General features: G+C 39.0%; 1 protein-coding gene across 1 annotated transcript in view; it reads left to right on the forward strand.

Annotated features, from left to right (window-relative positions):
- LAMA1 (laminin subunit alpha 1) overlaps positions 1 to 27,767 on the forward strand; it is a gene marked incomplete at both ends in the record, with an annotated part of 141,152 nt that overhangs the window by 96,164 nt on the left and 17,221 nt on the right. The window contains 18 exons of the mRNA XM_084252201.1: positions 1,427 to 1,516; positions 3,875 to 3,986; positions 5,757 to 5,919; positions 8,312 to 8,522; positions 8,714 to 8,830; positions 8,934 to 9,097; positions 11,596 to 11,731; positions 12,258 to 12,351; positions 13,908 to 14,024; positions 15,946 to 16,128; positions 16,446 to 16,600; positions 17,861 to 18,004; positions 18,927 to 19,060; positions 19,713 to 19,863; positions 20,729 to 20,853; positions 25,956 to 26,106; positions 26,729 to 26,873; positions 27,343 to 27,484. Of these exons, the coding sequence (XP_084108327.1) occupies positions 1,427 to 1,516; positions 3,875 to 3,986; positions 5,757 to 5,919; positions 8,312 to 8,522; positions 8,714 to 8,830; positions 8,934 to 9,097; positions 11,596 to 11,731; positions 12,258 to 12,351; positions 13,908 to 14,024; positions 15,946 to 16,128; positions 16,446 to 16,600; positions 17,861 to 18,004; positions 18,927 to 19,060; positions 19,713 to 19,863; positions 20,729 to 20,853; positions 25,956 to 26,106; positions 26,729 to 26,873; positions 27,343 to 27,484 (2,534 nt within the window). The remainder of the gene's footprint in view (positions 1 to 1,426; positions 1,517 to 3,874; positions 3,987 to 5,756; positions 5,920 to 8,311; positions 8,523 to 8,713; positions 8,831 to 8,933; positions 9,098 to 11,595; positions 11,732 to 12,257; positions 12,352 to 13,907; positions 14,025 to 15,945; positions 16,129 to 16,445; positions 16,601 to 17,860; positions 18,005 to 18,926; positions 19,061 to 19,712; positions 19,864 to 20,728; positions 20,854 to 25,955; positions 26,107 to 26,728; positions 26,874 to 27,342; positions 27,485 to 27,767) is intronic.

A 27,767-nucleotide genomic window follows, 5' to 3' on the forward strand; every position in this document is an offset into this window, starting at 1 on the left:
TGTAGAATGCCTTTTACTCTAGCATTTTTAATTCTAATTGGAAACAAGTATGATTCTTAATTTTTGCCTAAAATAGATACTTTTGAATTTGAGATAATTAACACATTGTATCAGGCAGTGATAAAGAGAGTAGTCTTTCTGAATGCTTTTTTTTTAACCTAAAAGTTGTTTTGAGACTTAATGTTCCTTAGGTCTGTGTGTTTGTGTGTGTGTCAGGGTGGAGGGGGTTATGTCTTGGACTCTGGGTGCTTCAATGGTCCATTCTTAGTTAATTGTACTAGTTTTTTTTTTTTAAATTAAGATTTATTTATTTATGCATACAAGAACTGGGGTTTAAGCCAGAGGTGGGGAGGGTGAAAGGATTCACCAGAGAGAGTGGGAAACAGAGCAAGCAGATTGACTGAAATAAACTGTTGAGAAGAGCAGCGGGCAAAGCAGGAGAGGTCTGCTGAGCCATGTGGGTTGTTCCCTGCCCACCAGGGGATCGAACTCTTGCTGTAGTGGCTGGAAGTAGCTTGAAAGTGCTGTCTTTAACCCCTGTGCCACCAAGGAGGCCCTGTTAATTGTGCTAGTAATCTAGAGTCACAGTGGCAGTTGAGAAAGTCTGGGGGACTCTAAATGTCTTGTTCATTTTCATTCACTATAGATACAATCAATAAATATGATTTTCTATCAGTTTGGGCCCCAGGGATATAACTATATTTAAAATTTTTGAAATGAGATGAATATTTGATTTGTTTTCACTATTTCTGAATGATTTGCTCTCATTTAAAATCTTTGTCAATTCCTTTAAATAACATTTTACATATATAAATTATGCAGGAGGATAAGAGTATGAACTCTTTACTGTTCATTATTTTTAATACTTATATAGTGTCCTTGAGCAAATTACTGAACTCCTCTGATCAAAAAAAAAAAATTAGGAAGGATTATGGCCACTTCTTAGTGTATTATAAGGTTAAAATAAAATCATACAAGTAAGAAAATTAAAAGAGCATTGGGATAAATTGAGCATTTAATTGTTAATAATTATAAAGGGTTTTGTTATTTAATAATTTTACATTTTGGCCTAGATTTACTTAAGATTTCTTAAGTAATTTTTTTAAGATGCTGGTAATTATGGTTAAAACTGATGAGCCTCTGAAATCAAAACTGATTAAATTGTAGCAGTATCAGATTCTGCTTGACATACTAGACTTTAAATTTATATCTGTATGGGAAATATAATGCAAAAGACAGCAATATGGAAACATTTTGCTATAATCAAAACTTGAGTAGTTGTTTTATTTTTTAATGCAATTTTGAGGAAAGACGTTCTTTCTGTGAACAAAAAAAAGGTAATAATAAGTGATCTTTAGTTCAGAACCAGAAATTTTATTTTGAAGCATTATAATTTATCTTCTTATTTTCCCGGTTTTTATTTTAGGAGTCTTTATTAAAAGAAAATACACAAAAGGAACTGGCAAAAATTCAAGTTGAAGGTGTTGCAGAACAAATGGATGCTCTGCAAAAGGAGGTAAATTTTTTACACAAAGAGCCCACTTCCCACCCACAGCCTATGAGCAATTGCTCTGCAGCCATCTGAATGGTTCTGATTCCATTAGTGCAACCTCCTTCCCTGCAGCTCTGGGTGCCTTATGGTTCAATTGGTTTTAACCCTACCAGGTTCTCTGCTACAGAGATTGAAAGGAAATTTCCCCTTACCCCTCTGGGTTCCTCTTGGACTATGCAAGCAAACAAATTAACATCAGATTAATAGTAGAGAAAACAAATTCAATCGCATATATATATGGAGGATCCGTGGAGGTGTAGATTCCAAAACCAGTGGGGCAAAAAAGAGGACATACATCTTGAGTTAAGGGGTGGGATAGGAGCCCAGGGCCTCAAAGAGTAAGGAAAAGGATTTACATGACATGAGGAAGAGAGAGTGACTCATATGACAAAGTCCAGATGCTCTGTGATTAGATGTTTGCACTGCCATATAGATAAGTTTCTGTGTTAAAGGGATTATTTCTGGCAAAATCCCTAATTCCCAGTGATATCCCAAATTTACATTCTTCTAGGTTGTTAAGGGAGTAAAAGTTTGTCCTAAATCTTCAGTGCATTGGTTGACCTCAGCTCAAAATAACCCATGTGCCAGAGTGCCATGTTTTGGGAAGGACCTGTTCTGCACCTATTGAGGAGGCCTGTTCTTCATGGAGTCAGTGGGAAAAGGCTCTGAGCTAATTTCACTTTTCCATTTGCCTCTAACTTTCACCTGTGAATCAAGAAGTGGGTGAAATTGAAAGATCACTAAGGTTTCCTCCTCTAAATTTATTGCAAAGTGGAGCCTATGGTGAACATGGGTGTCAGGGGCGATCTGTTAAACTATAGTGCCACCTGCCACCACTCGCTGGGCAGGGTGAGCACAGCACCAGCCCCGTTATGTGGTGTCTGTGCAGTCTTCGGGCTTAGGCTGTGTGCTTCTGATCTGTGCACTTTGAATGACAAGTGTGTTCATTTTGATGTCACCAAGGAATTATTCTGTTAAACCCATGCTAACTGAATGGTTCTAGGTGAACTGTGAGACTCCCTATTCACAGATGGTAAGGGGTACCTATTTTCAAACTCACACCTTTCACTTGCAGATTTCATGTGTGTGTTCATCTGTGTCTGTGTGGCCACAGAGATGTGTGTGTATATCTGTAGATGTCTGTGTGTGTCATACACATATGCTGCCTCTATCAACATTCACACACTCAATCTTGCACCCTAAAAAACTACCAGCAGGGCTTTATGAGTTGAGAATTCATGATGATTTGGGAAGAGTTTAAGGGTTTAAGTGTAGCTTTTCCTACCAGAGTGAGCAAGCGTAAATGGTAAGCTGATGAAAATAAATTCTCTATATATTAAATACATATTCTCTGAGTTACATTACATTCTTAGAAATTACAAACAACCTTTCCTTTTACAAATCAAAACATTCTGCTAAAAGTGACAGGGAAGGCCAACTAAAGTTTCAGGCCCTGGGCTGCCAGCTTCTAAGACATCATCACATTTTATACTCATAAGGGCCTCAGGAGGTAATTGTTGTTATAACCCTTGTGTTACTGATGAGTCCAGGAGATGTTACATACTAGCTTTCCAATTTGGCCACCTAAAACCCAATTTGCTTGATTCCATGTTATTAACTCCTAGACTCATGGGCAATATAGTTTTCAGGGCCAGTATTAAATTAGTAAGAGTTACTTTCTATATTCTGTGTAAGTGGGTTCCTAAAGTGAATAGGGCCTAATGGACAGTGGAGACAATGGGAGAGTCTGTTATAATAGCCAGTTAGGTGGCTTTTAAAAATATAACTGCTTTTCTTGGGCCTCCCCTGGTGGCGCAGCGGTTGAGCGCTGGGTTGCGAAGCTGCCTGCAGCCTCTGCAGCGCCGGTTCGATCCCTGGCTGCTCCCCGGCTACCGGAGAAGGGTCCCACATGGAGTGCAGACCTCTCCTGCCACCCGCTGCTCCCCTCAGCAGTGTACTTCGGTCCTTCTGCCTGTTCTGCTCCCCGCTCTGGCTCTGGTGAATTCTCTCACCCTCCCGCGATTCTGACTGTGCCCAGTGCTTGTATAGATAATTAATTAATTGATTAATTGATTAATTAATTAATTAAAAATAAATAAATAAAAAATATAACTGCTTTTCTCATGCTGGGTGAGTAGTAAATTATTTCATTAACCACTTAATTTCCAACCTGAGTATGTTATCCTTGGCTTACAGGAAAGTTTATATCTGTACTCTATATTCTGGAAAATATCTTGTTGCTTAAAAGAGATAACAACTGAAATACAGAAGTTTGCATATTATTCCAAGTCAAATTAACCTGAAGCCTTTATATTATGTCAGCTCACTAGAGTGTTAACAAGTAGCCAACATGTGACCAGGGTGACTGAGAGAATCTTCAACAAGAGTCAAGACCTCATGACATTCACAGAGAAATTGCAGCTAAACATCCAAGGTAGTGTGAAGAGTCAAGTTTGGAGGTGGGAGTGTGCGGGGTGGGAGGGGGGTCTGTGCTTATTTGATAGGAAAAGTCCTATTCCCTATGTGAATAGATGCATGTGTCTTGTATTGGCCCTCCTAAAACCAAACATGGAACATTCTTTGTTAGGGAATCCTCATAGTTTTTTACTGAATTTTATCTTTTAAAAAATTATTTCCTTTACTTAATTTTCCATCTATATTCTTAAGTACTTACATTAAAGCCTTGAATTTCTCAAATAGATCCAGTGCTTCCCCATCTCTTATAAATGTCAATTCATAAGTGGAGACCAGGGTGCCCAATGGTTCAATGATCATCTACAACAGAAAATAAATCAGAGAAGGTCATTGTGTGTGTGTGTGGCATGTACACGTGTGGAGGTTGAGGCTGTGCAAGGAATTGCAGACACAGAGAGCACTGTCATTGGTAGGTCCCTGGGTAGTGTGCCCTGCAGGTCCCGGGCTAAAGCAGTACTGACCAATCCAAAGCAAAAATGCAGGTCTTGGGTAAGCCAGAAGGGGTTCTTATTTAAAGGGGCATACAAGGGACAACACAAGGAGGTAGGGGAGACCGTGGATCACAAGGGCTATTGGGGTGGTCATATTGAAAACTTTCTTTTGCCTGGGACTCTGTGCTGCTCTCTAGGGCATGTGTTTGCATGAGGGTCTGAGGGTCACTGCCGGCCACTCAACCACAGTGATGCGGAGGAGCAGTTCCATGGAGCAGCTGAGCTAAACTCTCAGCATTATCCCTTTACCCAGAATAGGCACTAAACCAGAATAATGGCTACAATATTAGAACAATTTGCTCATTACTCAAGTGTGATAACCTGTCTAATCTGGTTGTTAGAATATGACATTCAGTTTCCTGGCTACTAGAAATATATCCTTGCTTTTTTTTTTTTTCACTTGTAGTGTAAGGGCATAAAAATTACAGAATCCATACAAATCAGGCTTTATAGGGTAAAGGAAAAAGAAATTATTAAAACAAATAATATGCTTAAACAATTATTAAGTACTGGGCCTCCCCTGGTGGCGCAGGAGGTTGAGTGCAGGCAGCACTGTGAAGCTGTCTGCAGCATCTGCAGCGCTGGTTAGATCCCAGCCAGCCAACGAGGGTCCCACATGGTATTGCAGATCTCTCCTGTCGTGCCCCTGCTCCCCTCAGCAGTGTATTTCATCAGTCTTCCTTTTCTGTTCCCTGCTCTGTCTCTGGTGAATCCTCTCACCCTCCCGCAAATCTGGCCTGTACCTGGTTCTTGTATAAGTAAATAAATAAATCTTAAAAAAAAAAAAAAAAGAAAAATTGGGCCTCCCCTGGCGGCGCAGTGGTTGAGCGCTGGGCTGCGAGGCTGCCCGCAGCCTCTGCAGCGCCGGTTCGTTCCCCGGCTGCCGGTGAGGGTCCCACCAAAAAAAAAAAATTATCAAGTACTGGTGGTCCATTTCTACAGTAATATTTACTGGGCAATTTCTATGTGCAAATAAATTTCTGTGCGAGGGGCAGAAAATACTCAGGTAGCCACAGCCCTCCCTTTGCAGAGTTTAGGGTTAGTAGGGAAGACCAACATTAAACCAGTTGTCCCAAGCCCATTAGCATTTTTACAGGGGGTGTCAAGTGTACACTAGATGCATAGGCTAGTCTTACCTGGCTAACAGTAGGCCTCACTGAAGACAATTCTGAGTTTTTCCATTTAGGACTCTGTTCTTTGAAGAGACTTATTTAATGATTGATGACTTTTCTCCGTAGAGCTTATTGAAAAGTCAACAACTCTAGATCATTCCTTGGATGAAGAGTTCCAGCTACCCAGTTCCACTCTTCAGATTATGCAAAAGAACCTTACATCTTTGCTAGAAATCATACAGAAAAGGCATTTCATGCAGTTGTACCAAAATGCTACTCTGGAACTCAAGTAAGTTTCTAAATACCATTCATGAGAACAACCCATCAGAGGTGAGAACTTGAATGCTAAGGGGAAAGGGAAGTACTGTCCAGGGACCAGAGGGGCCTGTTGTCAAGTACATGAAGTGGTGGTTGTCACTCCTCCAAGTAGAGAAAGGTGTCAGCAACATCTCTGTCTTCGCTGCTATCAATGCCGTAGGTTTTGTTTCCTCTGTGATTTTGGTTCCACTTAGCATGAACAAGAGAACCTCACACTGTTGGAGAACTACTGTCATAAAGATGAAATGTAAAGCAGTAAACCCTCATGGAGGAAAGTAGAGTCAGTAGCTACTACCTAAGGTGTAAACTCTAAGACACATTTACATCAATTATGCTAAGTGAAAAAAGTGAGAAGAAAGACAAATCATGTATGATTTCATTCATTTGTGGTTGATAAAGAAACAGAAACTAACCCTTAGATTCTGACACAGATCAGTGTTTCCCAGAAGGAAAGAAGGGGTTGAGGGAACTGGTAGAACAGGTGGTAGGGGCCAATTGGTTGATGTGGATGGTGAGTCAACATTTGGAGGTGGGTGTGGTGTAATGTACACAGGTACTGAGGCAGACTGGACACCTGAAACAGTCTTGTGAACCGATAGTGTCTCAATCTAAAAAAAGTAAAAAAAAAAGGTATTTCCTTAAAGAAATGTATCCTATGATGTGATAAGTTTAGGAAGTACAGTGTCTGCTAAGGAGAGACAAGTTCTTTACTGCAAGTCTTGTCAAAGTTTGTAGTTGCTGAGATGCTTCAAGATTCTCCAAGAGGGGCCTGGAGAGTCAGCTCAACTTACTTCACCACAGAACCCTTTTCATGCTACTTGCTTGACAATTTTGGGGCCCTAGAGCTGTGGGGAAATACAGTTCAGAAAACAGTCCCAACGGAATATTACATAGCAAGAAGCTAATGAAGAGGACTGAGGGTTTGGTTTTTTTTTTGTTTTGTTTTTTTTTGTAATCTTTCTCAAGGTATTGGGGATTATCATTTCATCAGATGATTGCATAGATGAAAATTTGACCCTCTTTAGAATTTTTTACAGATATTACTCAATAAGTGATAGATTCATGCTCAGACATTAGAAATATATTAGATTGGGCCTCCCCGGTGGCGCAGCGGTAGAGCGCTGGGTTGCGAAGCTGCCCGCGGCCTCTGCGGCGCAGGTTCAATCCCCGGCTGCTCCCTGGCCACCGGAGGAGGGTCCCACATGGTGCGCAGACCTCTCCTGCCGCCCGCTGCTCCCCTCAGCAGTGTACTTCGGTCCTTCTGCCTGCTCTGCTCCCCGCTCTGGTGAATTCTCTCACCCTCCCACGCCTCTGACTGTACCCAGTGCATGTATAAACAAAAACAAAAACAAACAAGCAAACAAATAAAGAAAAACATGCCTCTATTAAAAAAAAAAAAAAATCTTAAAAAAAAAAAAAAGAAATATATTAGATTGTTTGTGTTTCCATATAGTTTTAGTTCTTGTTACCTGTATCATAATGCAAACTCTTACTATTATTAAAAATCACAAACATTTTCATGCAATCCCCAATGTTGTTCTATTGATGTCACAGTTAAAATATGTATCTTTAGAGAATGTATTTTGTGTCTGTAAGCTTTAGGGAAATGATGACTGTGAAAGCAAAGGTGATTTACACGGCATTTTCCATGAATTTTTTCAAAGCTCTCCAGACAAATTAAAGCAAAAAGTTAGTGGGATACAGTCAACCACTGCAAATATTTGTAGTAGGATGATGATATTAGTCTATGAATCTTTAACTCAAGCATTGATTTAAATAAGGAACTTGAAAGCATAATAGCATACTTATCAAAGAATAAGAAAAAACTGTTTTGATTTTGAAAAGCTTGTTTTTTATCAATGATACAAATTATATAGCTTCTTGGCAACTTGGATTTGAAAGTTTCACAGAGCAGACAAAGCTGCCAAGCTAACTCTTAAGTAGTTGTGAAAGACCCTTTCATCATATAAATACATTGGTGACTTCATAAAAAATGACTGAACAGTCTCCTTCTTTCATTTGTTTTTATCTTATTATATTAAAAATATTGTAGTTACCATAATTCACAGACTGTGGTCCAAATTTCCTGAATCCAGATTCACTAAGAGGATTTCCTTTTTTTCCATTCCTGAGATATGTTAGGAAGTTTGTGAATCAAGATCATGTGTTAAGGATAAAGCTTAACTCTGCCACATTGTAGCTGTCTTAGAAAAATTATTTGCTCTTTTGAGAGGTTATATTGTGCCTCTGATGATTACAAGAAGAAACATAGGTAGGGGTATGTAAGAACTCCCCCACTCTCATTTCAGTGCTTGAGCTTTGTTGTCTACTTTCTTACTACATGAGCCAACTCTGTTTTTCAGTGATGCTGAAGATTTATTGTCACAAATTCAGAAGAATTACCAGGAGCCACAGGAAGAGTTGGTGGTATTAAAAGAAGCAGCAAGCAGGCTCCTTTCAAAACACCACAATGAACTGCAAGCAGCAAAAGACCTCCTGAGAGAAGCAGAGGCAAAGACACAGGAGAGCTCCCGCCTGCTGCTCATTGGCAATGCCAACCTGGGAGAATTCAGTGTGAGTCTTAAGCACTCCCTCCTCTCAGTAAGCACTGGTCACCCCATCCTCTTCTGGAAATCATCCCATTCGTAGCATTATTAAAAATGAGTCCTGAGTACTAATGTGGACACATAGCATGAGGCACTGACATTTGAGAGGTTGACTTGCTTTTGTGAAGTGTCCTTAATTAAAGGTGATTTTTGCAACAGGATAAAAAGCTGCATGTTCAAGAAGAACAAAACTTGACTTCGACTCTTGTCTCCAAAGGGAGAGTGTGGCTAGATGCTGCCACTGCAGGTGCAGACGCTGCACAAAATGCTCTAGCAGTAAGTACAACTCAGTTTCCAAACAATCTTCACACAACTCATACATATGCACACTTTTGTTAAATGATGCAAATGTATTCACAATTTTCATTTCTTTATGTAGCAGTTAGAGAATCACCGCGATGAGCTACTGTTGTGGACTGCCAAACTCAGACAACATGTAGATGACCTGGTTATGCAGATGACCAAGAGGAGAGCACTTGACCTTGTCTACAGAGCAGAGGACCATGCAGCTGAGCTCCAGAGACTAGCAGGCACTCTGGACAGGTGAGAGCACACCTTGCTGATTTTCCCAAGGTGATGCTCATTGATTAGCAAGATTAAGAATGGCTATTTTGTTAACCCTGTTGGGCTGAAAGTGAAAATTTTTATTTCATTTTATTAACATAGCGAGGAAGATTTCCTGCCATGCCTGATAACATAACTGACCATTCACATGCATGATGAAAAATTGTAAATTGAACTAGATAGAATTTAAAACAAACATGTGCTCTGATATCAAATTACCAAGGTCTTACTAAGTATCTATTAAGGGCTATGGGGTTATTAGATTTCTTTAGACAGAAAGAGAAAATTAATTTCTTTACATATCTTGCCCTTTGGAGCTTATGATTTGTGCATGGATGGGGACTATGCGCATAGTCTATGCATGTACCTAAAGATGTGTTGGGATTCTTTTTCCGACTACTGAAAAGTATCACCCCCACTTTAGTTTCTATTGTTTGAAGGTATACCATTATAATTATTTAACTTATATTTTTGGATACTTGTTATGTATGTCCTCAGGTTGTTAGAAGAAGCTTTAAACAAGAAGTACATAATTAGGCCAGTGATTCCCAAACTCATCTTCTCATTGGAGCAACCCAGAGAACTTCTGAAATACTAATGCCTTTGTCTCCTTGTCTTCTCCCCACTCCCCAAACATTGTGACTTCATTGGTCTGAGATGTGGCCTGGGCTTTGGAATTGTTTTAAAGATCCCATGTGATCAAATGTTTAATAAATGAGGAAACTAGTACTTTAGGTCCTGTCAGTAATTTATAAGATATTGTAAGATATTTGGTAAATTTATTAATTAATAAATTGTTAAAGTTATTAATTTAATTATCAAGTATGGGTAGAAAAAGGTTGAAGACCGTGGGAATTTGGTGTGTGTGTTGGGTGTGCTTTACGGAGGTGGAAAAAATAAATACCTTTCCATTTTGAGGAATGGTGCCATAAAAATTAGATTACACAGGGCCTCCCTGGTGGCACAGGTAGTTGAGCACAGCGCTGTGAGGCTGTCTGCAGCCTCTGCAGTGCCATTTTGATCCCCACCAACTGCAGAGACATCCACATGGCGTGGCAGACCTCTGCTGTCTCACCCACTGCTCCTCTCAGCAGTGTATTTCATCAGTCTGTCTGTTCTGTTCCCTGCTCTGTCTCTGGTGAATCCACTCACCCCCCGCACATCTGACCTGTACCCCAGTTCTTGTATAAATAAATAAACCTTTAAAAATTAGATTACACACTGAAAGCAATTAAAAATGACATGATAGAATATTACATTAATCATGTGCTGCATTGAGCACTACTGCTTATATGACATAGTAACCAGTGCTGGGAAATAGAATTAGCTACTCAGTTAGATTTTCTCTTTTCATCATATTTCATCATTTCCCAAATGAGAAAATATTTTCTGGCTACATACACACCTAGAACAAAATCTTTATTACTTAAGGTGGATAATAAAGGCTACTTGGTAAGATACAGAAGTTACATGGTATTATTATCTTTTATTTATAAATCACAAGATTTTGTTAGTTGAGTAGTAACAAGTAATAACTGCTGGTGACTACTTGGGGAATCCTCTAACTCAAAACCTTAGTAAGAAAAATGAGTGAATTATTCGGCAAAGATGTCAAATGTCAGATTCCATTTTCAAGATAGGTAGTAGAAAAAATTGCACCTTTACCAGTTGGCAAGTTCATAAATGATTTCCCATTTGTAAGAATGAAGTTCAGGGCCTCCCCAGTGGCGCAGCGGTTGAACACTGGGTTGTGATGCTGCCCACAGCCTCTGCAGTGCCGGTTAGATCCCTGGCCAGGTGAGGGTCCCACATGGTGCGCAGACCTCTCCTGCCACCCGCTGCTTCCCTCAGCAGTGTGCTTCCTCAGTCTGTCTGTTCTGCTCTACTCTCCGCTCTGGCTCTGGTGAATTCTCTCACCCTCCTGCACTTCTGACTGTACCCAGTGCTTGTATAAATAAATAAATAAATCTTTAAAAAAAAAAGAATGAAATTCAAATGATTGAAATATATCCTGATCCCCCTTCAAAATATCAAGTGAATTTCATCAAATTGGTATGTACCACATGCAGACTAAGATTCAGCATTGTTATATATACTTGGGAAGTCTTTCTGAAAATTAGCAAGGTGCCATGGAGGGAAGATTATAACCGAACAGGCAGTGGCTTGTATGCAGAAATCTTGTACAGAGATCAAAGAATGTTGATGGCACCTGGTAGAAACTGATGAATGGTTGGTTTAAAAGATGGGGAAGAAATAGTCTCTTCTTTGAGTATTAGCAATTCTGAGTGTTATCTTGAAATGGCTGCTATCTTGAAATGGCTGCTGCTTCTCAAAGATCATTTTTGGAATTAGAGGGTGAATCATGCTTTCTGATTGATACTTTTTTTCAGGGGAAAGCTACAATAGTAGACTCTTAAGACTAGTGAACAAATACCATTTAGCTTATTGTAACCACTTTCAATACGCTGATTTCATAGTGATCTCAGAAATGTCAGACATGTGTCCCTGAATGCGACCAGTGCCACCCATATCCATTCCGACATTCAGAATTTGATTGAAGAATCAGAAAAATTTGCCAAAGATGCTCTCAGTACTGTGACTGAGGTGAACCTGGTAAGAAATGCTCTGTGGACTTCAGTGTGAACCTTACTTTGTCCAACATCGTGGGAGATGCTCTATTAGGTGCTTGAGCAAAGACCCAGTGCCTTAAACTTATACTTTTCTAATGGGATTGATTCAAGGTTTCTGTCATTATGTGATACGTTTTAATTCCCTGAGGTCATAAATACTGCTTTTTGAAGACCGGGAATGAGTAATGTAGAGATGAGAAAATTCTCCCAATTTCTTAGGACAAAAATGGTAATGCTACTTGATTATCTACTTAAGATATCTTCTTCTTTGTGATGAAAATCTTCATATATTGGATGATTTTTGTCTTTATGTATTTTAAAATGGTCTATGTCCATTGTCCTTAGCCATAAATTAGAACTTATAGTAAGCACACATTAGGACAATTTAAATTGTCCCTACCTTTTATCTAGGGAACTTTCTTATTTGGAACTAGGTTGAGGCTTTCTCTGCCTCAGCTGGATCCCATCCTCTGTTCTGGTCACCATGTTTAAATTGTTCTGTTTTCCAGCTCTCAGAATCCCTTGTTTCCAGTGGGAAGGTGGCTCTCCGGAACAGCTCCAAATTTCTAAAAGAAGGCAGTAATCTGGGCAGAAAGCATCAAGGTCAGTTTTTAGCTGGGACTGTGCTGATAAGCACCACCCTACAAAATACTTTCCTTTCCTGGAGCAATTTGAACCTGAACATTTCTTTGTCACAATAATATTCCAATTTCCTATCTTGTAAAATCATGTAACTTATGATTTTATTCTAGTGCTCTCTCATATTTTAATGTGCAGTCACCTCTAATCTTCCATAGATTCAGATCTTCCTTAATAACTAAACCCGTTGCTTTAGCGCCTGAGCTTTAACCTTTATTCATAGTACGTGCTGGGCTATCTTCAATTTCATGTGTTTCTCTCTATTTATCTCTTGTTGGTTCATCATTTCTTGAAGACCAGTGTTATGTTTGATACTTCTTTTGCTTTTTTCACAAAGCTAATTGTTGGATTTATAGTAGGTTCTCATTAGATGATTATTGAACTAAATTACAATGGACTTATTAGTTAGTTGTTTTTTTGTTTTATTTTTGTTTTTTTAATGCCTATGCAGTTTAGTCTTTCCTAGAAGTTTCAGTAAGTGATTATCTGGCATGTGTAAGAGCTGCCCAATAAACATAACATGCCGTGGCAGCTAGGATCTGTTGCATAGGAGAAGGCATAGAGTTTTGTAACACATAGTGTACTTTTCACCTTAATATATTCCAATATATCAGAAATATCTTTTCCTGTAGGAGTAAGTAGTGAGCCATAAACAAAACTCATAACCCTTTCAGACTACTTCCATGTCCAGTACTGGATCCTTCCATAGCTTCCTGAACCAAGGCTTAGATATATTTTTGTTTCCCTATGGGTGACAGAATTTAGAATTTATGTTGTCATCTTACAGTATAGGAAGTGAATAATACTCCATCACGAAGCATTAAATGCAAACTTCAGCACCAATGTTGATGGGCTGTGGTTGCAGTTTATACAAATAATGGTATTTCATACTGAACTTTTAGGCCATTAAAATTTTGGGCAAAACCATCATGTTCATCAAGGATTTTATCAATAATTATTTTTAACCATGTGTTCCAAATGCGATTGTCTATTATGAATAGAAATTTTAAGAGTTACATCTTTATTCCAACAGCTTTGAGAAAACTTGAAAAAAATTAAATTGAACATCTCTTGTGCCCTCAGGGGGTATAGATAGGGAGGGCCCTGGCCTGGGAAGTAGGTGAGACACACCCTGGATTCCCAGGGTAGGAGCCTGTATTTGGGGTTTCACAGAAAAGTGGTCTAGATTTAAGTGCGGACAAGAAGTTAATGAGTCTGATTAAGACCAACTGACTCAGCTAGTTCTTCACCCTTGAATTCTAATTAAATTGGACTTGCATTTTAAGAAAAAAATATTATCAAGAAGAATAACAAGAAAAGTAAACAAAGTGATGAAGCAAGCTAACACATACAATTTCTACAATGATAGAAATGGAAGAACTTTCCATATTGGGTTGAGGCAGGAGGTCTCTGTAGAGAGCTGTAGATTCTGTAGGTGGAAAGGAATGATGAAGAAAGCTACGCCTAGGTGAGTTTTTAGCAGCCTAGCCTAAAACAGATGTCCTTTCCCCTCTAAATAGGTATTGCATTGGAACTGAGTGAATTGAAAAATACAGTGAACAGATTTCAAGAGAATGCTCATCAAATTACTAGGCAAACCAATGAGTCACTCTTAATACTTGGAGCAATTCCTGAAGGTAAGTGGAAAGGGAGTTCGTGATTCAATTAATGTCTTCTCATTGCAAAATCATTATACATGAGCAGGGCAACGTCCCACCCAAGTCTAATTAAGAGCCCTCACAGAAATGAGACCAAAACTGATAGCTTTTACTTTCAGAGGAATATGATTTGGAAGTGAAGATCACTATTTTTTAAGTCACTTCAGAACATCTGCACTGAAATATTTGAATTTTACTCTTGAAAACTAAAGCCTTAGTAGGCCTCCCAGGTGGCGCAGCGGTTGAGCGCTGGGTTGCGAAGCTGCCCGCAGCCTCTGCAGCGACGGTTCGATCCCCAGCTGCTCCCCCGCCACCAGAGGAGGGTCCCACATGGCGTGCAGACCTCTCCTGCCGCCCGCTGCTCCCCTCAGCAGTGTACTTCGGTCCTTCTGCCTGCTCTGCTCCCTGCTCTGGCTCTGGTGAATTCTCTCGCCCTCCCGCACTTCTGATTGTGCCCAGTGCATGTATAAACAAAACAAACAAACAAACAAATAAATAAATAAACAACATGCCTCTATTAAAAAAAAAAAAAACTAAAGCCTTAGAGATTTTATGTTACCATTAATTATTTTTGTGATTGTACACCTTTGAATCCCATTGTCATTGTCAACTAATGTTACCTCAGTGTGTGTGTGTGTATTTTAAATGTACTTGACACATTCCTTAGAGGCAAAGGTCATTAAAAGAAACTGGTGGGAAACTAGAATGCTCCTGCTTTAATGATAACTAGAATGCTCCTGTAGATTCATTACAAACATGAAAAATTAAAGAACTCTAGTTTGATACTCTTTCTTCTTGAGGCCACAAAGCATTCTAAATAGGTTCATGGTTTAATATTGATAAATTGGAAATGCAATATTTATTAAAATGGTAAACTTTTAAAAAGTACAATATAAATGAATTATCCTATAGTGTATTTATATTCTCTCAACCTTCTTTTTTTCTTAATAAGCATTTTTTAAATAAGACTCTCAAGATGCCTAAACTCATCCCCAAAGTTCTTCTGCCTGCTGGTTCACCTTGACATCATGAAAATTACTCTGAGGAACTGAACTTGGGGTGCTTTGGAATGACTTCTCACCTTAAATGAATGGAGCATTTTTTAATTTGGAAGTTTATTTTTCTTTTTCTTTTTTTTCCAAGGACACATGGTATATGTTAATGGAATACTTAAAAATAACGTTTTATTTGTATGTAATTTCAAACTTGCCAAAAAGTTGCCACAAGAGTGAAATGATCAACTGTATATCCTTTATACAGCTTTTTCTGGTGCAAAGTTTTGTTCCACTAGTGATTACACATTTTTAATGAATACTAGCACCTTTAAAAGAATCATCACCCACATTTTCTAGAATAACTGAATTCCATTTTATCCTTATTGACTTTGGGGTCTTTATTTTGCTGTTATTTCTAGCATCCAGTTCATGTTGTATGTGAATGCCACTTCCTCTGGCCTAAAACACTTCTATCTCAAATACAGGTTGAATTCCCCATGTTTTTTCTGTATGCACATGGAATGATTTGAAGAATGTGCTTAATGAATCTGAGAGGGAGTGATAGAAAAGGAGCCAAATAAAATATTTAGCTTGTTAACATATATGGCCAGCGTTAACATGTAACAGTTAGTGATTGCTTTTATGATCTTACTATGTATTGAAATTATATTTCAGTGTGGGATTGTCACCAGAGTTATTTCATTCATTTTTGAGAGGGAGCACTGGAGCATATAAGCAGACCTAATATTGGCATTTAAAAAAAAGAAAAAAAAAACTCACTCTGTATTCAGCACCAAGAAGAAGCTTTACAACATGTTTCTATGCACAATTACAGTTATTATGGTTTTATCTTTTTGCCTGTGCATAATCACCAGAATGCTTGACTGCGCATGAATTTACTTCAGGTATCAGAGACAAAGGAGCCAAAATCAAAGCACTGGCCACATCTGCAAATGAGAGTGCCCTGAACACCCTGAACACCACTGAGGAGTTGACTCAGAAGCTCTTGAACATATCCCCTGACCTGTCTGAGGTCAACAGCACCTTACAAGAAACAAACCAACTTCTGCAGGACTCCTCAGCAACTAGTAAGTCCATTGGTTCCCTTCCCATTACGAATGTCAACATCGCACAGTTTTGAGTTTTTCAAGTGCATAATAGTGACTTGTTCACAAACAGCACTCCTAAAAATGGAAAATGCACTAACATCTGGATTTATGTTTATAAGGAAAGAGAAGGGCCTTGTGTAATTCATGTGCTGATGTATTTTTCATATATTTACCACAATTTCAAGGATTTGATTATTAATATATTCTACTTTATCCATAGCATTCATAACAATTTCTCTTGTTTCCTTTCACCACCCCACACTTTCCTGCACCTCTTGTCTCCTCCTATTTCTTAGCTCTGCTGGCAGGAAGAAAAGTTAAGGACGCGGAAACCCAAGCCAACCTGTTATTTGATCGGTTGAAGCCTTTGAAGATATTAGAAGAGAATCTGAGCAGAAATCTATCAGAAATCAAACTGCTGATCAACCAGGCCCGAAAACAAGCAGCTTCTGTGAGTTGAAGCCCCTGCCCTCAGAAACACCCCACACTGCCACACTGAAGCACTGGGCAGCTACAGGGCCCGAGAGCTTCTTAGAAAATGACACATCTGCCCTAGACTTTTGCTCCAGCTCTCACTAGTTCCAGATTCCTCACAGCCTGTCTTACGTGCACTTAACGACACTTAATTAGTCTCACTTTCTCTTTGATTTCTGCTTTTATTTAACAGATTTCGAAATGTTGTTGGCAAAGAGATTGCCGTGCCTTTATGAAGCTTTATAATTGTAACCTAGATGTATGACTACTAGATGGCATAGAGCACATTAATTTTAAGTGTTCACAACTTGCTGTTGTCTTCATTTTACAACTTTGCTTTGGCTTTCCCAGTGCTCTTCAGCAGGTTCAGGCTGTGTGAGCCTCATCCTCTCTGTTTCTGTATATCATAACCCTGCGCCCCTAAACACAGAATCCCACCCCAAAACACAAAACATTTGACCCTGGGAGAAGCTCAACTTTGAGAAAATGCTTTAAGCCTCTGTAACACAAGACATGGCCGCTGTGCCAAAGGAAAGGAGTTTCAGGAAATAAAATTTTCAAAAGAACCTGCAATTGCTATGCTCCTGAGGGCCCGGAGAGGCTAGTTGTGACCTCTGGTCTGATGTCTCTCTGCCTGCAGCTTTCAAGCTTAGGGAAAGGAGTTTTGGGCACTTTTCATCCCTTCCTCCCACACTGACCTCACGGTTGGAAAAAGGATGGAGCTCTGATTTCCATCTGTTTTAGTTACAGTCACTAAGTAACTGTAGGCTCAATGGATGATTCCAAGTGCTCTGGTTAATATCAACTTATCATCTTTAAGGTTCATATAAGGTACGTATGCAAATAATTGCTTATTAAAGAAATATGTATTATTAACATCTATTTATAGAGCACAAGCTGCTCTATAAATGTTCGCTAAAAGGAAGAAGTAAATAACCTGGCCATATATTGGACAAACAATTATCAAATATCCTCTCAAGCATGAAGATTTCGGTGATTGGATAAGCTTCTTGTCGTTACGGAATTACATCTCACTTGAAAGGGATAGTTTCCTACATAAAACACTCTTTTAATACCCCAAATTCAAGTCTTTTACCAAATAAAACCTACTTTATGAAACATATGTTATCAAGAGAGGAAAGCTGCCCAGCAGTGAAGGTCCATATGGAACACTGACTTCCCGGCAGGCAGCCAATGTATGTCACTGAATGACGGGACATCTCCTTCCCCTTCGCAGATTAAAGTTGCTGTGTCTGCAGACAGAGATTGCATCCGGGCCTACCAGCCACAGATTTCTTCTACTAACTATAACACCTTAACACTAAATGTTAAAACAAGCGAACCTGATAACCTTCTCTTCTACCTGGGAAGCAGTACCAGTGTGAGTATCAATCTGCAGGAAACAACTCTTCTCCCATCAGTGTGTATACTGACAGTTTTTTAATTAAAAAAAATAGGATCTTGGTGAAAAATCATTGATTCTTCTAAGGGATCTAACCTTTTTGCTAAACTGGTACTGGTAACGTTAGATTAAAAATACACTACAAAATTAATGTCCGTGAAAAGGATTATAACATTTATGAGAGCAGCTGCCCGGTGGCATCTGAATCTCAAGCTGCAGCAGCAGACTTTTCTTAATGCCTTTTGTGATCTGAAAAGCCATTGAGTTTGGCTCTGAGCCCATAAATCAATCTCAGTGGAGGTTACCAGGAATGGAGGGGTGGAGGAGCATATTGGAATTAGTATTCTTCTCTCTGGCAACAGGACTCTGATGATTCCCAGAGGGTGAGTCCCCTGTGGAAGGCCATTGAAATCTTTGGCCATGCAGTGTCTTTAAGCAAATTTGAGCAGAAAATAATAACATGCACAAATACTATTTCAGTTGTCTTCTTAGAAGATAAGATGCAAAATAGATGCAAGTCATAGCTCCCATCACTGCATATTTCACATTTGCTTAGTGCCTAACACACACAGAGATGAGTATGTGCCCTAAGCTGCAGTCCCTCATGCTTCCTGCAAGTTTTCCTGGGGAGCTTTAGGGGAAGGATTGCAGAGGGCCCTTCTGGGCAAGGACTGTGGGCACTGTCCAGTCGTGGCCACTGTCCCCAATATTCTGAGCCATGTTCCAGCTCCAGAAAGGGGAGCATTTGAAGACAAAGGAAGATCATTTTTGTTTGTTTTATATAAGAGTTTTCTTTTGAAGAACAGAGAAAATGCTTTAAGAGCTCGTGTTAAAAGTGTCTTGGTAGCCATGCAAATAATCTAGGATGGACACTTACCCCAACTCATACCCTGTGCTCTAGACTGACTTCCTGGCAGTGGAGATGCGGCGCGGGAACGTGGCCGTCCTCTGGGATGTGGGCTCTGGGTCAGCACGCTTGGAATTTCCAGACTTTCCCATTGATGACAACAAATGGCACAGTATTTATGTAACCAGGTAGAGAAAGTTCCTGCAAGCATCTTTAAAAAAAAAAAAAAACTGTTTCTTCTACATAATTACATTTGCAATATCTTGTAATAGTCTCTGAAACAGCTGGGAAGTCAGGTTATAGTGAAAAAAATATGTAGTTTTGATTAGCTACAGAAATGAAGGGTTTTTTTTTCCCTTATTACAGAAGAAATAAGCCAAACTAATAAAATGTTTTCCCCTGGGTAAAGAGGAATAAAATGTGATTGGATAGAAATCCCACATGGTTGCAGTGCAATGTAAGTAGAAGAGGGCAGAGGCAAGGATGTAAGTTTTCTTAAATTTCAGACACAAAGGGAAAAAAACCTCTCCTCAGAGGTGATTACATTTTAGCATCATAAGCTATGCCTTTCTTTGTAATTTTCTATAATGTTATTGTTTGGAATTTTCATTTTTTGTTGTTATTTATAAGAAAAAAAAAACAGTACCATTGATGGCAATGGACTGCTCCAAATAGTTGAACTCGTTAATCTTAACTATTTTAAGCGAGCAGGTAACATGATGAAATTTGTCTTAGAAAAATAAACTGGGGTTAAGGGCAGATGGAAGCTGTGTATGAAACAGATGTGTATGTTTGTGAACTGACAGGAAGTTATTTTTTGCAATTATTTGTGACCCTTAGGTTTGGAAACATTGGGTCATTGAGTGTAAAGGAAATGAGCGCATCGCAAAAGCCACCTTCAAAAACAAGTAAATCCCCAGGAACAGCTAATGTTCTGGATATAAACAACTCCACGCTCATGTTTGTTGGAGGGCTTGGAGGACAGATCAAGGTAACGTTGTGAACATTCATCTGAATGCTTACTTGATTGGCTTTTTTTAACCTGTATATAAAATTTGTATGTTTAAATTGTTGACTTTTGTCCTGTGCAGATGACGATTTTTCTGATATTATTATTTTGCTTAATAACAGTTTATCTGCAGAGTTGGGTTGGTTTTGTAGAGTCAAAAATCATGCTTAATTGTTCAAATAGGAAAGAAATGATAGTTCATTTTACTATTTATTTTTCTTTTCTAATAATGAAATAGGACGCTTTGGCTCTGGTGAATTCTCTCACCCTCCTGTGCCTCTGACTGTACCCAGTGCTGTATAAATAAATAAATAAATATTAAAAAAATAAATAAATAAAAACTTACTTTTAAAAAAAAATAATGAAATAGGAAATTCAGTATTTTACATTAATTTCCCTTAAGTTCCTTGATCTCTTTTCTAGCCAGAGTGGTTGACTAATACTAACTAGTGTTCAGCAAAGAACCCATTTATTTTATTATATCAGTTGTCTTCTCACAAAGTAAAGTTAAGTCATCTGAACTTGGGTCGGTGCTCTGAAATAAGAGAAAGTTCTCAGTCTCAGCCAGGCCCTCACCACTGACCATCATCTCCCTTCTTTATAAGGGCTTCTCTCCAGCAACCCTGGGAATGGGGATAACTTTCAAGATCCCACCAGGTTGTCACTCATTCTAGGATCCCGCTTCAAAAGTGGAAGGAAATACAGTGATTACAGGCCATTTTTCTGGATTTTATTTTCTCAGAATTTGGATCTGTTTGATTTAACTCCAAGGAAGAAGTTTTATGTATTTAAAATGTTATTCCTTTTCACCAATATTATGTAGTAACATTTCTTTTTTTTACATTAGAAGTCCCCTGCTGTAAAAGTTACTCATTTCAAAGGCTGCATGGGAGAAGCCTTCCTGAATGGACAGTCCATTGGCCTGTGGAATTATCTTGAAAGAGAGGGGAAGTGCCACGGCTGCTTTGGAAGGTAATGCGCCCCACAATTTGACACATGCTATGTTAGTCTATGAACACCTGGGAACTGCATTAAAAACTTACGGCACATCAGAGGTAGATATGATGTTGGTCCCTTTAGGGCAAAAGATGTGATATAGATCATCTACTATTAGACCTATGGGTAGCACTTTTAACCCTTAAAAAGAAGTGTTCTTTTTGCTGGGTCTTGTATATAGTATGCTTAGATTGTGGATCATAAAATTGAGATGTATCATATGTGTTTTCAAACTACCTTCTGTCTCAAAATACCACAACTAAGTCTTGGATATTTCACTGTATGTTTTTACTTTCTCTCCAAGGATGAGATTTTTTTTTGATTGTTTGTATACTCCCTTTTTATAAATAGTACTTTCCTCTCCCTACGTTCCATACTTCTAGAAATAAAATGCATTTGGAAATGGAAAACAACTACCTACAAACATCTTTTCGCGTGTACTCACATAATAGAAAGCATTTCATAACTTAATTTCACAGGACTCAACACCCCCCTCTACTATTTTCTACTAAAATAACTGCAATCCTGTAAGTGTTTACAACTTGTTCCTTGGCACTTTAGTAATTAAAACAATAGATTACCTTTGCCATTGGAAAAATGTAACATCTGATGTAATTTCTCCCATCTACTGGGCATCTCTGTCCAGATAAATCTCTGTAATCAACAGTGAGATGTGACAAGATCAGTTAGAAGCAACTTGCATTACACTTAGGGATTTGTGTTCATTTTGTCATTGTCAGCTCTACTTTCTCATCAGACATGGCTCATCATTTGGGGTTCTATAGTATAAGCCTTTCATATACTGCTTTCCCCTTCCCTTGGCTTGCCTAAAAAGTATGAGCAGAAGCCCAGTTTGTGGAACCTTAAGACTTAAAAGAATACTGGCTTTTGAGTCTTTTTCTTGAGACTCCTGGCCTAACTCTCCTACCAAGACTGTCTTGCTTACTTTGAATACTAAGCCACTTCACCTCAGGGAGGTTTTGGTTCCTTCTCCCAGAAAAGGAAAATGATAATTATACTTGTCCCAGACTATGGTGATGAACACCTAACATGATATATATGAAAATACTTTATAAATTTGAAACCAGTATTTATCTCTGACTTTCCTGCTAGGCTTGCACATTGCTTTCCATGTAAATATCTCAAGATCGTTTTCTTGACAATAAACTCCTGAAATTCCAAGATTTTGTAATTGGCCAATGTGGTAAAAAATTATGTTTATTTGGGGCCTTCCTGGTGGCATAAGGGGTTAAGACGCAGCACTATGAAGCTACCTGCAGCCATTACAGCATGAGTTCAATCCCCAGCCGGCCAGGGAGGTGACCCACATGGCACAGCAGACCTCTCCTGTCTCACCCGCTGATCCCCCTCAGCAGTTTATTTCAGTCAATCTGCCTGTTCTGTTCCCCACTCTGTCTCTGGTGAATCCTCTCACCTCCCCCACAAACTCTGGCCTGTACCCCAATTCTTGCGTGCATAAATAAAATCTTTAAAAAAAAATTGTTACTTTGGGAGATAGTGACATCCGCCCTAAGCCTAGGGGAGCATGAGCAGAGGAGCCAGGCCCTCTCCTCTGTCACTTTTTTCTTGAGTTGTTTTTCAAGTCAGGAAAGAAGTGCTCTCAGCATTTAGTAATTTTATCATGAAAAATGCTCAAGAATCTGTCCCCTACACTGACCCCAGATCATTAATCTCATTTGTAGAAAGATAAGTCTTAACAGAAATTGAGCAGTGCTAGTAGAGAACATGTCCCCCTATTTTACAATATACCCAGTTCTCATCAGTCATTTTTAGGGTTACTCTTCAGCAATAAGTGAATTTAATAATTGTTGGCTCCTTTCCTCTTGTGTTGGAATGAGAACATTGAGATTTTCATTCCAGAGGTTACCAGTTTTGTTCTCTTTTGAGAACTGCCCTTCCACCAGATTCCCATCCACCCACCATGGACCTTGGACTGGAAGGTGAAGGTGAGAGTAGGCACTGCCCGTTCCATGTTAACCAAGAACTGGCCATCTTGGGAGATGACTGGCTTCCCAGCTTATTGGAACCAAACTGGCTCCTTAGCACAATTAAATGTGCTTTTCTGGGTATTAAACAAATCATTTGGTTCATATGACCAACATTTCCAAAAATGTAGGGTTTTTTTTGTTTGTTTGTTTTTTTAAGATTTATTTATTTATTTATTTATACAAGCACTGGGTACAGTCAGAAGCGTGGGAGGGTGAGAGAATTCACCAGAGCCAGCGCGGGGAGCAGAACAGGCAGAAGGACCAAAGTACACTGCTGAGGGGAGCAGAAGGCGAGATAGCAGAGGTCTGTGGCTGTGTGCCATGTGGGACCCTCGCCCGGTGGCCGGGAATCGAACCAGCACTGCAGAGGCTGTGGGCAGCTTCGCAGCCTAGCGCTCAACCCCTGCGCCACCAGGGAGGCCCAAATGTGGGTTTTTTTTTTAAGAGTACTATTTTGGTAAAATAATAATAAATATTCCTTTCTCTTAAGAAAACATGGCAATTGAGGGTGAATCCACAGATAAATAATTTAAAAATAAATAAAATAAACCATGTTTCTTTCCTATGAGGACAATAGAGCCTCTAGAATGTCCCTTCAGGGAGATGCCAGAGTTGCAGATTTTCCCAAACTCATTTGATCATTTGACCATTCCAGAATTTGGAATTTGCATGTTTAGTTTATATTACCAACTAAACTAATTGAAATTTTGTTTTCTTATCCTTCTTTGAATATATTTATACTGCTTTACATTATCAGCAAATGTTTATAACATTTGTACGTTCGGAACAATCTCTTAATTTCTTAAGAGGATATTGCAAAATAAATCACTGATTATAACAATTCTCAATAGAACACCTAATTAACGGGCATAATCTTTGCATTCTCCCAGGTCTCTTTAATTAGCATTAAACCAATCCTTGTGTTAATTTAGGGTACTGGCGAGGCGGCTGAACTTTGGGTCATCTGTGTTCAGGGCTCTCTGCTAAGTCCCCACAATGTCATCATTAGTCAGCTAAGTTTATTTCCTCTGATGCCTCATGATCTAGGGGGGAATTAGCTACATAGAAACATTTTTAAAAGTGCCCCTCTGTGTCACAGTAAGTGCACAGTATCCTAGGTCTGGGCCCAGGTGGTCAGCCTCTTGCATAGCAGCTGCACACTGTGTTCCTGGATAGTGCACATTCTCTCTGCATCGTGAACAGAACTTGGATTTAGTGATCTTTCCAGGCTCACAGGGCTGCGAGCTGGGGAGGCGGGGTTCACCCTAGGCCCCGTGATGGCCAGGCTCCTCCAAAACCGCTCGGGGCTACAACAGAGCTATTCACAAAATGTCGACCCAGTGCTATTCATCCTGGCCTCCTGTCCTACAGGGACCTAGCTCTCGTCACAAGGTCCATCTGGGGAACAGGGCCTTGGCTGACTGGGAATGCACTTGACCTCAAGGTGATAGAACAGAAGCTGGACCCACATGGGGACAAGCCCCAAAATGTGTGGTTGATCCCGGGGACACACACACCCTCAGGACAGTTGCTTTCATCATCCTTTCACTTGAATCCATCCCTCTCTCTGGCTCCTCCCTTGGGCAGGCCCTGCTGAAGGTGTTATGCCAGAAGCCATGCCCTCATATTCATGAGAGCAGAGAACTCACAAGCTGTAGGGAAGGGAAAAAATGCACAGAGGGGTGAGACAGATTTCTGCAGTTTTGAAACCTGACTTCTACATTTTCTTGGGGTGTCCATGGGGAAAGTACTTAATCTTTGAAGCTTAATTATCAGTAGCCAAGATGGGGACCTATCAAAGGCCTTTGAACACAGCAGAATAATTGAGCTAAAATGGAGAGAACATTTGCTACGTGCCAGACAGGACTTTAATGTGTTAAACCCCGTGTACTTCTCTTAGAGAGCTTATTATGCTTATTATTCTTTTTTTTTTTTTAATAGATGAGGAGAGTGAAGCATAGAGAAGTTAGATAACTTTCCGAGTTCACACAGCTAGTAATTTGCAGTCTGGTTCTAGAGTCTTGAGTCACATTGAACTGTGGTCAGCCATGAGGCAGAGTAAAGAACATGCTTTTAGGAAGCCACTGGCTTAAGAATTAATGAATTAAAATTAAGCCACAATTTAAGAGATTTTACAGAGTTCATTTTTTTAAGTCATACATCTTAAAAGAGTTTGCAAGACAGAACTGTTTTGGGAAAGCAGAGCTGCATGAGGCTGTATGAACCCTGATTTCACAAATCATGATGGAAAGAGTTTCGCTATTTGGTTATTCTGTGCTGCTTGGACATGTGACACTAAATTTGGTTATAACAGCTTCAACTGGGAAAATTTCAAATTCAAATACCAAAAAAAAAAAAAAAAGCCCAAAAAACAACTCCAAAGTTTCATCTCTCTCAAGCTCTGTGATATTCCAGTATTCCAGAGAAGTCTTTTAAACCTAATAATGATATGTTCCAGATTAACTCACTGAATAATTAAACAGAGAGTCAAATCAGCTATTTGAGGCACAGGGGAAAAGACAGGGAAATACAAGTATCTGAGAAGTGTGTGGTCTATTCATATAACTCTGTTGTAAGCTCATTCTGCTGACTGAGATTTATTTTTTATCAATGAATTTTTTTGTAAAATAATCCTTCAGATACATTAGTACCCATTTGCTTTCAATTGTAATTCCAGCTTATGTGATTTATTAGTTAAAACCAGCAGAGTGCAATAGACACTCATATACAAATTATTCTGAAAGCACTGGAATTAAGGATTGTTAAATTAAAGAAATTAGAAAAAGCAAACAAAAGCAAAAATGTAGTTAATAGCAGTTATCCATCCTTACAAGAAATTTCTTTTGCTGCCTGCATTAATTTCTTTTGCTTATAGAGCAACTGAGCATTTGTCTTGCATAATCCAATGACAAGCATCTTTCAAGATATAATGATGTATATTTGTTATCAAAATATGGAAATTACAGATTTACCATCATTTTTGTGAGGGTGAATCACTTAAATACATCATTTGTTGTCTGTTATCTATATTCCTGAGAGTGGATTGCCCTTACCTGCTCTGCTTTTCAGTCTCCAGAATGAAGACTCTTCCTTCCATTTTGATGGGAGTGGGTATTCTGTAATGGAGAAGACACTCCGGGCTACCGTGACTCAGATAATTATGCTTTTTAGTACCTTTTCACCTAATGGACTCCTTCTCTATCTCGCTTCAAATGGCACGGTGAGAGTCTTTCTGGCACTGGGACCACTGTGTGTATACAGTTAGATTGCCGTGAGGACATCTGTGTTTGATAACTCTTACTAGCATATACTTGCGCCTGTGTGCCATGTTTACCATTTCAAATTATTTATTGTTACAAATGAATTGAAGAACCTATGGAAATTGGAAGAACCCTAAGTAGAAAGTAGCCTTCCAGTCTTCATAGATACCAGTTAAACATTATTAAAATGTGAGCTTAAATAATGTCCCATGTTCACAGTGACCACTGTAACCTTATTAGAATTTCATATTCAGGAATTTCACATTCCCATTTTGTTCTTCATGGGATGGTGACTTCTCTAGATCTTCTGGCTTTTTGTCAATTTCAATGGAAAAAGTTACAGACTCCACTTCTTTTGAATTATATGTGATATCAATGTATATATATCATTTATATCTCTGTGATATTCCAGAAAGTCTTTGTACATACTTGTACTTTCCTGGCATAGACTATTGGCTGTTGGGCCAGATGCAGTTTTCTAAATTTGACTTTTAAAGGATTCTGCCACCCCTGATTTGAAAAGAAGGGCAATCTTGTGAAAATGATTTAGCCATGGATAACTAGTTTTTCTCTTCTTTGCAGAAGGACTTTTTATCCATTGAGCTTGTCCATGGCAGAGTTAAAGTCACAGTTGACCTGGGCTCAGGGCCTCTTGCTCTTATTACAGACAGACGATATAATAATGGAACCTGGTACAAAATTGCCTTCCAGCGAAACCGAAAGCAAGGTAAGTGCAGGTCTTATGGATGAGATATTGGCCACTCTTGTAGGATTAGAAATCTTTCCAAAATCCATAGTCATTCTCCTTTAGCTTCCTGGGTATTCTTGAATTATGTTATAATCAAAAGCCATTGTTTTACTTGGAATAATAAACACCAGGATTCACATTTCTCTGGAGGAAAATTTTAATTCTGTTTGTCTGTGGTTTCCAAGTGTGTCATTTAACATGAAATTCCTATCTGGAATCAAGAATCAGATCCAGTCTGTTTTCTTCTACATACATACTATCATTATGTACTGATGTGTATTATGGATTTATTGAGGTTTGTGCAGAGGATTTTCATTTGTCCTTTAATGTTCAAGACCTTAGCTAATCGTATTTGCAGAATGTAAAAGAACATGTCTTTGTATGTGAGCTTTTTTAACTTAGAATGTAATTTTAATTTTCTGATCTATTTTTCCCCATCTATTTTTAGGACTCCTAGCAGTTATTGATGCATATAACACCAGTTATAAAGAAACCAAGCAAGGAGAAACTCCGGGTGCATCTTCTGACCTCAATCGTCTTGATAAGGATCCAATTTATGTGGGTGGATTACCTAGGTCAAGAGTTGTAAGGTATAATATCACACTGCAGGATTTGCATGTCCCTATAGCAGTTTCTTAGGGTTCTCAAAACCAGGTTGCCCAAACTGAGTGGTTTAAACAACAGAATGTATTGTCTTTTAGTTATGGGGAATACACGTTTGAAATCAATGTATCAGCAGACTGCTTCTTTCTGAGAGCTCTGAAATAGAACCTATCGCTTGCCCTTCTCTAAGCTTCTGATGCCTTAAGGCATTCCTCAACTTGTAGATGGCATTCTTTTTGTGTGTCCAACTTTGTGTGTTTCTCTCTGTGT

Source organism: Talpa europaea (assembly GCF_964194135.1).
Source record: "Talpa europaea genome assembly, chromosome: 13".
Classification (NCBI taxonomy): domain Eukaryota; kingdom Metazoa; phylum Chordata; class Mammalia; order Eulipotyphla; family Talpidae; genus Talpa; species Talpa europaea.